Raw genomic sequence first — 12018 nt, forward strand, 5'->3', positions numbered from 1 at the left:
TTGCGGGTCTAAAATCTTTGCTTGCGTGTTGAAAAGTTTTACCTGCAAGTGAAGCTGCATCTCAGTTGGCAGTAACTGCGCTAGAATGAAAGACCTGCTTCTATTAGGCTATGTCCACATGAAGCCACAAACCAAAAAACGATGTAGTATACATACCAGACCAGCATGTGGCGCTGTAATTCTGCTGCAGAGATACACTAAAAACGGAGAAGAAGACTTGGACTATGCACATAAACCTTGCACGCCGTATACAAACAAACACGGAACAATACATTTATTAATCTGTGTTAATGTTAGTTAATATAAAGACAATCATTCAGTGTTTGTTCATGTTTTTGTTGCTGTTACGTGACGTAGCGGTGTCTGACTAGGGGGGCAGGGTTTCATATTTTATTGAAGCATCCCTGGGCGCCGCCATTGGCTAGCGGTCCCCCACCTGCTGTTAGCATTCCATTGACTCCCATTCATTTTGGCGTCACTTTGACAGCGAATAACTTTACATCTGAGGCGTTTAAAGACTCCATTTGTCCATTCATTACTTCCAAAGAAACACGAAAATGTATAAAAGGCCCCATTACCTTGTATCTTATGTTATGGCCCCATAGAAGCAGTTTTTGTAAAAATAGGCTAACGATTGCGTCATAACCTGCGACTCTCTGTCGCACAGTAGAGAAATTACTGTATGGACAGGAGGAGAAGCTCGCAGGCAATCTTTTACTGTCTATGAGGCTATCGAGGGGACGTGGAGGCATGAAGTCAAGGGAGACGCCCATAGAGAGTCCATAAAAGCAACGGGACAAAAATTATTCAACAACGTCTGCAAGATTTGGTGGGTGATTCAGATTTCTCTTGGCACAGCGATTAGAAGACTTACAATTGTCAGACAGGTTGCTGTCATCAAGCTGAGTTTGAGTCTGCGCAGTACGCTCGACCCCCAGGAAGTGCGTGCTTCTAATTGACTTCACTTGTCTCCGTTGAATCCAACGGGGTCACTGTGTCCATTTCTTTTACTGTCTATGTGTCTGACTAGGGGCGAGACATGGGCTGATGACATCATCGTTTCAGAAACTAAGGCCACGGTAGAGCAGCCTCCAAGGCTGGGGCCCCAGCCCCCACCTCTACCCACTCTGGGACCCGATTTCAAAAAATGTTGGTTTGACTCTCCCAAAACGTAGGATCTGTGTGGACGAAATGCCTATACGATACAAAATTTATCGGATTTACCTAGCCTTATCGCCAAATGACTACAGCCCCATTGACTCCCTCTGCCAATGTATTGATGAAATTAATATTAATAATTATGGATGTGCCAGAACTTTCTTCAGTTAAACAAGAAAAAAACTGAAGTCATTGCATTTGGAAACAAAGCTGAAGTTCTCAAGGTGAACGCATACCTTGACTCTAGGGGTCAAACAACTAAAAATCAAGTCAGGAATCTTGGTGTGATTCTGGAGACAGACCTTAGTTTCAGTAGTCATGTCAAAGCAGTAACTAAATCAGCATACTATCATCTTAAAAACATTGCAAGAATTAGATGTTTTGTTTCCAGTCAAGATTTGGAGAAACTTGTTCATGCCTTTATCACCAGCATGGTGGAGTATTGTAATGGTCTCCTCACTGGCCTTCCCAAGAAGACCATTAGACAGCTGCAGCTCATCCAGAACACTGCTGCCATAATTCTGACTAGAACCAGAAAATCTGAGCATATCACACCAGTCCTCAGGTCCTTACACTGGCTTCCAGTTACATTTAGGATTGATTTTAAAGTAAGTTTATAAATCACTCAATGACCTAAGACCGAAACACATTGCAGATATGCTCACTGAATATAAACCTAACAGACCACTCAGATCATTAGGATCGAGTCAGTTAGAAATACCAAGGGTTCACACAAAACAAGGACAGTCCGCCTTTAGTTATTATGCCGCCCGCAGTTGGAATCACCTTCCAGAAGAGATCAGATGTGCTAAAACATTAGTCACATTTAAATCTAGACTCAAAACTCATCTGTTTAGCTGTGCAATTATTGAATGAGCACTGTGCGATGTCCGAACTGATTGCACTGTATCTTACGTATTCACTGTATTTCATGTAAAATCATTTTCTATTTTAACTGTTTTAAATTCATTTTAAATAAGTAAATTTTTAAATAATTTTCAAAGTTTTAAAATTGCTTGTTTTTTTGTTTTTTAATTATTTTACTTTCTTTTATGTAAAGCACTTTGAATTCCCATTGTGTACGAAATGTGCTATATAAATAAACTTGCCTTGCCTTATACAGCGAAACGCGTCTCCGTGTGGACGGGACCTTAGTCACTCTTGATGCAATCATTTGGCCACACCCACTGCCCAATCCCGATTGAGAGAGCGGGGTTTGTTTTAACATGGGGCTTAATACACAGTCTAATTTCCTAAACAAAATCTACATTTCGATAACTTTTACTGTAACAATTTTAATGGACCTTCAACTTAACATATTGCATAATATAGTTGAATGAGCCAAGTCATTTCGGAGCAGTCTTTCTCAGCCATGTTCAATATTAAATATGACAGCAGCTGGTGACACACACATTTATGGCCTAACTAAAAATGTTTGACCATATTTCACTGTACCAACCTGCTTTTATGGACACATGCTTCAAATAGTGTTTTTTAAATAGTGACGTGACATACAGCCAAGTATGGTGACCTATACTCAGAATACGTGCTCTGCATTTAACTCATCCAAAGTGCACACACACAGCAGTGAACACACACACACTGTGAACACACACCCGGAGCAGTGGGCAGCCATTTATGCTGCAGCTCCCGGGGAGTAGTTTGGGGTTCGGTGCCTTGCTCAAGGGCACCTCAGTCATGGTATTGCCGGCCCGAGACTCAAACCCACAACTTTAGGGTTAGGAGTCAAACTCTCTAACCATTAGGCCACAACTTCCCCTCTTGAAGCTTGATGGTATAATCAGCCACTCTGCTTTCTGCCCATTTGATACAGCCTTTCTCAGCCGTCCATAATTTAGGCTAATCATAATGTAGAAGTATCCAACTATTATCAAATGTATTTCTAGAAAACAAAATATTTTCTTCTTACATTATGTGAATTCTGTTGACAAATTTGTTATATAATCGCACCTGGTAACAGGGCCACTGTAGCTCTAATTAGCCTCTACACATAATTTACAGTATAAAAAAAAATTCCCCAAAACTCAAAAAAAAAACATACAAACCAACACAATCTATTATATATATTAAAAATGCAATCTATTAAAATTCATGAAAAATACATACAAACCATCGTAATTGTTTATTTATGTTAGAAATGCTATCTGTTATTTATGAGCAGACAGAATGCAGAATATCATTATAGAAGGGTGGGAGTTATGACACGTAAGATGAGTGACAGATCTGCAGCGAATCGTCTGTAAAACATGTGAACCAAACAAACAGAACATTTGGCATCACTTCATGCTATGAATGAATAGAAATGACAGTTATTTTTTTAAAGAAATATGAAGTAAACGTGGGAATCCATCAATATTTTTCTCTTTTGGACTAATGGACATTGTTTAGTGAAACCCTGTGATCACAAAGAAACAGAAGCAGACGCGATTGTGTCCTTATTCCATTTGAAATATCTATAAACACTATTCCTGTTTTTTTGCAATCCTTACTCTTTAATTACAATGTTATTACTTTTGCTCTCAATCATGTTATGTTTGATTGAATAAAAAAAGACACAAAAGTAACTCCATACATTTCATCCCCAAAATATTTAATCAGCACACACTGTGTATTCATACTTTTTGTCATATGAGGGAAAGTGTATATCTAAGGTCACCTTCTCTTACTTTTGTTCTGAATTTCTTCAGAACATGACGAACTACAGAATGAGAACCAGAGAAAAAAACAAGGTGAATTTGTCTTTTTTAGTTATAATTTCATTTTTAATGTAAAGTTTGTTTTCATCTACAAAATATCTACTTAACAGACACTGTGTATTCAAATATGTTTTTGTGTAGATCTTAGTTCTGTAAGTTTTTGTTATTTTTATTTTTATTTTTATTCATTAATTTATTTACATATTATTTAAATATAATTTCTGTTTTGTAATTTTTCTTCCTCACCCTAATTATGGTCTATGTATTTAATGTTGTTTTCACTTGCCTTTATTCTGAATTTTCTTCAGAACGTGATCAGCTACAGATAGAGACAAACAGAGAACAACAAGGTGAATTTATCTTTATTAGGTTATTATTTCACTATCAATTTAAACAACCCCCTTAATATATTCAATTTTTGTAGTTATTATTCTACCCCTTAATAGATACATGTTTATAAAATGTACATTTAAATTATTCACTTACCATAAATACCCGTGATTTTATCTATTTAATGTTTTCTCTTGACTTTATTCTGAATTTTCTTCAGAACGTGATAAACTACTGGAGAAGAAGGACAGAATTCAACAAGGTGAATTTATCTTTATTAAGTTATTATTTAACAAATGATTTAAAATTTTTTTTTTGCTATTTTTAAAGTTAGTTTATTAATTAGTTAGTTAGTTAGTTAGTTTGTTTGTTTGTTTTATATTTGTTGTAATTATATAAAATGTGACCCTACAACAAAAAAATACTCAAAAATCAAAATAAAAAAAAATTGAAATTTATACAACATCTGAAAGCTGAATAAATATGCTTTCCATTTATGTATGGTTTGGTTTTTAGGATATTGGAAAATATTTTGCTGAGATACAACTATTTGAAAATCTGGAAGCTGAGGGTGCAAAAAAAAAAATCTAAATATTGAGAAAAGCACCTTTAAAGTTGTTCAAATGAAGTCCTTGGCAATGCATATAACTAATGAAAAATGAAGTTTTTATATATTTATGGTAGGAAATTTACAAAATATATTCATGGAACATGATCTTTACTTATTATCCTAATGATTTTTGGCATAAAAGAAAAATCGATCATTTTGACCCATACAGTGTATTGTTGGCTATTGTTACAAATATACTCATGCTACTTATGACTAGTTTGGTGCTCCAGGGTCACAAATGCACATTTGAATTATTTATAATTAGTTACCATATGTAGCTGTGTTTTAATGTTATTTTCTCTTGCCTTTATTCTGAATTTTCTTCAGAATACAATTCACTTTTACAGGATGAGAACCAGAAAATAAAACAAGGTGAATTTTTCTTTTAAGTTATAATTTCATTATTAATGTAAAGTTTGTTTTCATCCACAATATATCTACTTAACAGTCACTGTGTATTCAAATATGTTTTTGTGTGTATTTTAGGTCCTGTAAATTTTTGTCATTTTATTTATATTTTTATTCATTCATTTATTTATATATTATTTAAATATGATTTCTGTTTTATTTGTAATTCTTCCTCAGTCAGAAATAATTATGGTCTATGTATTTAATGTTGTTTTTACTTGCCTTTATTCAGAATTTTCTTCAGAACGTGATGAACTACTGGAGGAGAAGAACAAAAAACAACAAGGTGAATTTATCTTTATTAGGTTATTATTTCACTATCAATTTAAACATTTTTTGTTCTTTTTTTATATTTGTAGTTATTATTCCACCCCCTTAATAGATGCATGTTTATAAAATATGTAAAATTAAATTCACAATTTAAACATTATCTATTTAATATTTTCTCTTGCCTTTATTTTGAACATACACAAGAACAAAACAAAAAAAAGAAGGAGAAGAACAGAATTCTACAAGGTGAATTTATCTTTATTATATTATTACACCACCAACAAAAAAAAAAATTTTCTTTTTTATATTTGTAGTTATAATTACAACCCCACAACATAAATAGATGCATGTTTATAAAATGTAAAATTAAATTCAGTTACTATATGTTATCTATTTAATATTTTCTCTTGACTTTATTCTGAATTTTCTTCAGAACGTGATGAACTACAGAAGGAGAAGGACAGAATTCAACAAGGTGAATTTATCTTTATTAGGTTATTATTTCACTATCAATTTAAACATTTTTTGTTCTTTTTTTATATTTGTAGTTATTATTCCACCCCCTTAATAGATGCATGTTTATAAAATGTAAAATTAAATTCAGTTACTATATGTTATCTATTTAATATTTTCTCTTGACTTTATTCTGAATTTTCTTCAGAACGTGATGAACTACAGAAGGAGAAGGACAGAATTCAACAAGGTGAATTTATCTTCATTAGGTTATTGTTTCAAGTCAAGTCAAGTCAAGGTGAGCTTTATTGTCATTCCGCTATGTGTGGACATACAGTGGAACGAAATGTCGTGCCTCACAGGACCACGGTGCTACAAAAATACAGGCAGGGGCGTAGCTATCTTTTCAGAAGTGAGGGGGCCAGAAATTATATATATATATATATATATATATATATATATATAACATTAGAATATAACATTTCTGTAATCTATATAGCCTACCAGTCAACAGTTTTTGAACAGCAAGATTTTTAATGTTTTTAAAAATTTAGCTGCATTTATTTGATTCAAAGTACAGCAAAAGCAGTAATACTGTGAAATATTTTTACTATTTAAAATAACTGTTTTCTATTGGAATGTATTTTAAAATGTAATTTATTTCTGTGATCAAAGCTGAATCAGCATCATTACTCCAGTCTTCAATACAAATCTCATAAACTTATATTTTATTCACAATATAATATAGATACCATATAAAATGTTGAAAGTGAGACATTTTGAAATGTCATGCCAAATATTTGCTCATTTTGGATTTCATGAGAGCTACACATTCCAAAAAAATTGGGACAGGTAGCAATAAGAGGCCGGAAAAATTAAATGTACATATAAGGAACAGCTGGAGGACCAATTTGCAACTTATTAGGTCAATTGGCAACATGATTGGGTATAAAAAGAGCCTCTCAGAGTGGCAATGTCTCTCAGAAGTCAAGATAGGCAGAGGATCACCAATTCCCCCAATGCTGCGGCGAAAAATAGTGGAGCAATATCAGAAAGGAGTTTCTCAGAAAAAAATTGCAAAGAGTTTGAAGTTATCATCATCTACAGTGCATAATATCATCCAAAGATTCAGCGAATCTGGAACAATCTCTGAGCATAAGGGTCAAGGCCGGAAAACCATACTGGATGCCCGTGATCTTCGGGCCCTTAGACGGCTCTGCATCACATACAGTAATGCTACTGTAATGGAAATCACAACATGGGCTCAGGAATACTTCCAGAAAACATTGTCGGTGAACACAGTCCACTGTGCCATTCGCCGTTGCTGGCTAAAACTCTATAGGTCAAAAAAGAAGCCATATCTAAACATGATCCAGAAGCGCAGGTGTTTTCTCTGGGCCAAGGCTCATTTAAAATGGACTGTGTCAAAGTGGAAAACTCTTCTGTGGTCAGACGAATCAAAATTTGAAGTTCTTTTTGGAAAACTGGGACGCCATGTCATCCGGACTAAAGAGGACAAGGACAACCCAAGTTGTTATCAGTTGCATGAGTTGCATGAGTGCGTGTGGCATGGGCAGCTTACACATCTGGAAAGGCACCATCAATGCTGAAAGGTATATCCAAGTTCTAAAACAACATATGCTCCCATCCAGACATCGTCTCTGTCAGGGAAGACCTTGCATTTTCCAACATGACAATGCCAGACCACATACTGCATCAATTACAATATCGTGGCTGCGTAGAAGAAGGATCCGGGTACTGAAATGGCCAGCCTGCAGTCCAGATCTTTCACCCATAGAAAACATTTGGCGCATCATAAAGAGGAAGATGCGACAAAGAAGACCTAAGACAGTTGAGCAACTAGAAGCCTGTATTAGACAAGAATGGGACAACATTCCTATTCCTAAACTTGAGCAACTTGTCTCCTCATTCCCCAGACGTTTGCAAACTGTTATAAAAAGAAGAGGGGATGCCACACAGTGGTAAACATGGCCTTGTCCCAACTTTTTTGAGATGTGCTGATGCCATGAAATTTAAAATCACCTTATTTTTCCATTAAAATGATACATTTTCTCAGTTTAAACATTTGATATGTCATCTATGTTGTAAACTTCCACATCATTGCATTCTGTTTTTATTCACAATTTGTGCAGTGTCCCAACAATAGGCCTATACCTTTAGAAGCATGGATGTGTCTGTCACTTTATGTTATGGTTCACATATATATCACAGTTTCACGGTATTGTTGTTACAGCTCTGAAATGTGTTATTTTTAAATGACTGGGTAAAAAAAAAAAAAAATTCCCACTGAACACAATATATTTTGTTTTTGAGCAACATACAGAATATTAGAAACAGTATAATTATTTTTTGTTCTTTGATTTGTTTCCTAAAAAGAAAAAAAATAAGGACTGACATCTTTATTTAACCTAAATCTGTAATTACAGTTATTTAATTGTAATTACATCATTCATATACATGTAATTTATATAATTTCATATCATTAAGTTATATAATAATCATACACATAATTTGATTTAATAATAACCCAATTTGAAGCAAAAACAGAATGTTCTGACAAGCTTTGTGAAATTATAACACAAAGTTTTCAGAAGACAGTCAGCTCCCCTCAGAAACGCATTCATATAAACCCCCAAATCAATATTGAGGATTTTCTTCCAATATAATATAGTTCATGCATCATGTACAGTGAGTGATCTGCCTGCTACAGTATTTTCTCTGTGCGTCCGTCTTCAGCGTCTCCGGTCTGTGTTAACGGGCGTTAACAGACTTCATATTTTCACATAAATGACATTTTGGAAAATAATTGCATTGCAACGCAGTTTGTGGAAGTGCAGAACAGAGAGTTGCAATAAGGCAAAAAACGGGCGGTTGTCGATCGCGTAAAGGCCAAAGTATATTTCGACCGTCCGCGCACCGTCGGCATTGCGTTATTTTCATCATCAAGAGGGCTCGCGGACAGCCCCGCACCCCGTGGTACTGCGCAAGTGAGATCATCCATCCGCGCTCATCTGCGGTTGAGTATACTTTTGAAAGCTGTGCAGACGTATGGAATTACATTTGCTTCAATAAAACTGAACGTAACTTTTTCAGAAACTATCAAAAATATGCCATTACAAAAGAAGAAAAACACAATGAAAATAAAAAAAAAATGAACTCCCACAAATTTAACAGGCTCTTCAAATATGCTTCATTCCACAAGTTTTTCAAAGATTCGTTTTCGCTAATCGTGGATTCTGAATGCATTGCCACAGATTTCGCCCTACGTTTCGCAGCATTTCTTCTTTTGTTTTTACACAACATAAACTGTAAAAAAAAACCAACCCAACCTCAAAAACGCAACACATAGACTCCTAAACAACGCCCACCTAAAGCTCAAAGTGTGCAGTGCGGGCCGTCGCCATCTTGGCAGCGCGTCACCGCGCAACTCTCCCGGATAATCGAAAATGGGCAAAAAGGCGGGGTCTGGTTGCTGAAGCCACGCCCACCTAGCGCGCCGGCATTGTCAGCAGCGGCAATCCACCTGTCACTCACGTGACCACGCCCTTAATTATGCAGAACCCCAAACCTCAAAAAAATTTAAACAAATGAAAAATAAAAAAAATAAACCAACTCATAGTTGTCATGAAGGGCAAAATTAGCTATATAGACCAAAATCATTTTTTGCACCAGGCTGTAAACATGTTTTTTTTTTCTGATGTAAAGTTGGGCAATTTAACATGGGGAGTCTATGGGACTGACTCCCTTTTGCAGCCAGCCTCAAGCGGCCAGTTGATGAATTGCAGTTTTAGTCACTTCCTTATTGGCTTCACGTTAGAGAGCGGGAGGTTGCCGCTCGGTTTTGACACAAACTTCTCGTGGGGGCGGGCTTAACAGTGATCTACTCTGATTGGATAGTGAGCTTTTGATGGACAGGTGCTCTCTGATCTAGAAGTACAGACGTCACTCAGTGGCGCGCACAGTAGTAATTGTAGGCTACCACGAATGCCCAAGTCTAAAAAGAAAAAGAGGAACACTGAAAGTTCAACGATTTCTCTACACGTGCCGCTAAACATGGAAGATAACCAGTCTCAAGAGTTGGTAGCCCAGAATCCTTTGAGTGGAGACGAAATGTGCTGGTATGAAACCACCCCGGAGCCAATGTCAGACACCGGTTTATTTACCATTTTGGCGGTGGAGACACCAGAGAAGCCTGCCAAGAAAAGGAATCGTGAATCTCAATCAGGTGGGCGAAACTGGGAGACGGCTAATGCTGAACTCATGGAGGCGATACGAGCCATGACCAGCAAGCAGGATGAAACACTCCGGAGAGTCTCTGCTATAGGCATAACTACTGAACCTACTTCCAAACGTGTTGAGGAGCTGACAACTGTCAAACAGCTGTCACTGGATGTTCAACAACACAAGCAAACACTGGAGAAAATGAAAGTTGCCAATACAAAGCTCCAAGAAGAAAATTAAAGCTGCAAGCAGCGATGAAAGGGCCCTCGCACCCGGGCTCACCACCACCCGGTGGCCATAGGAGATCAGCGAACGTTGGACCATATGTGTTTAAAATGGTAAATATTTGTGCCACATTTCCTGCTGCCAACAGGTGGCGCTATGATCATAACTGAATATCGGCATGTAAATGTCTTCAGACCAGGACTTTTACCAAACATGCAAAGTTTTGGGCAGATCAGACATTGCATGTTTAAGTTAGTGTAAAAGAAGTTATTTCCTGTTGCCAGCAGGTGGCACTAAGACTATAAATAAATATTGGCCTAAAGATGAGTTCAGGCCAGGACTCTTATAAAACGTGTGAAGTTTGGGGTAGAATGGGCATTGTATGCAAGACTTACAATAACTTCCTGTTTCATAGTAAGAATAGCATCCTTTAGCACATAGTAAGTTTTGCTACCATGTTTGAGAATATTTCTAGCATGATTAGCACACAATGGCATATTTTACGGTGTTGCTAATAGTGCATAAAAGTATTAAAACATGTCACTTCCTGTTGTCAGTAGGTGGCACTATAACTATAACCAAATATGAGCATGTAGATATCTTCAGGCCAGGACTCTAATCAAACTTGTGAAGCTTCAGGCAGATTGGACATACTGTAGTATGCACGAGTTACAATAATGTTCTACTTCACTGCATTAATAGCATGCTTTAACACTGAGCTAAGTGTTGCTAGCATGTTTAAACATGCTTCTAGAATTTTGCCAGCCTATTTAACACATGTTGATGCTTTTTATTATTTTGCAAGGAGTCCATAAGAGTGTTAAACATGCCACTTCCTGTTGCGTTCAGGTGGCGCTATGACTATAATTCAAATACAGGCATGTGATGTGTTCAGGACTACAATTTGGGTTGATCTGAATAAATCTCTAGGGAGGAGTTCGTTAAATACAAGGCATGCAAATGACAAAACTGATGCAAATTTGCTCATAAAATTAAAAATAACGACTTCCTGTTGGGTTTTCGGATATTACTCAAGAGTCTTTTTTGTAGCGTACTGATGCTTACATATGTGTGCCAATTTTTTGGTGCATGTGCGTGACTTACAGCTCGAGGGCTGTTAGATTTTTTTTCTGATGAGTGGCGCTAATGGAACCATTTTGCGCACATCTTTGCCGAAACCTATATCCAGAAATGCATTTTCTATTTCAAGGTCTGGCCTGCGTGTTCTGGTTTTTTCGGGACACGAGCATGTTTAGGCCCTCAAAAAATGCGATTCATTTGGAGAAAGAAGAAGAAGAAGAATTAAGCGTGCAAGCAGCGATGAACGGGCCTCGACCCGGGCTCACGCCAGTGGGTGGCTTTAGTTAAAACATCTGCGAACGCCAGAAATATGGGTTTAATGTGCCGTAAATATAAGAGAAATAGGTCAAGTCATTTATATTGCCCAATCTTCCTGCTCGCCAGCTGGTGGCGCTATGACTATAAACTGGATTTGTCCTGTAGAGTTCTTCTGTCCAGCACTTTTAATCAAGCATATGAAAATTTAGTGTCAGATTGGAACATGGAATGGTGAGTAGCATAAAGCTATGAGTGTCCTATGCAACA

At 36.7% G+C, this 12018-nt stretch overlaps 1 protein-coding gene across 1 annotated transcript in view; it reads left to right on the forward strand.

Moving 5' to 3' along the window:
* The window catches only part of LOC109057376 (butyrophilin-like protein 3), a 36110-nt gene that overhangs the window by 6151 nt on the left and 17941 nt on the right, over positions 1-12018 (forward strand). The window contains exons 6-12 of the mRNA XM_042721362.1: positions 3867-3908; positions 4184-4225; positions 4426-4467; positions 5143-5187; positions 5456-5509; positions 5927-5968; positions 6155-6196. Of these exons, the coding sequence (XP_042577296.1) occupies positions 3867-3908; positions 4184-4225; positions 4426-4467; positions 5143-5187; positions 5456-5509; positions 5927-5968; positions 6155-6196 (309 nt within the window). The remainder of the gene's footprint in view (positions 1-3866; positions 3909-4183; positions 4226-4425; positions 4468-5142; positions 5188-5455; positions 5510-5926; positions 5969-6154; positions 6197-12018) is intronic.

The sequence above is a fragment of the Cyprinus carpio genome, chromosome B3 (genome assembly GCF_018340385.1).
Source record: "Cyprinus carpio isolate SPL01 chromosome B3, ASM1834038v1, whole genome shotgun sequence".
In the NCBI taxonomy this organism is placed as follows: Eukaryota; Metazoa; Chordata; class Actinopteri; order Cypriniformes; family Cyprinidae; genus Cyprinus; species Cyprinus carpio.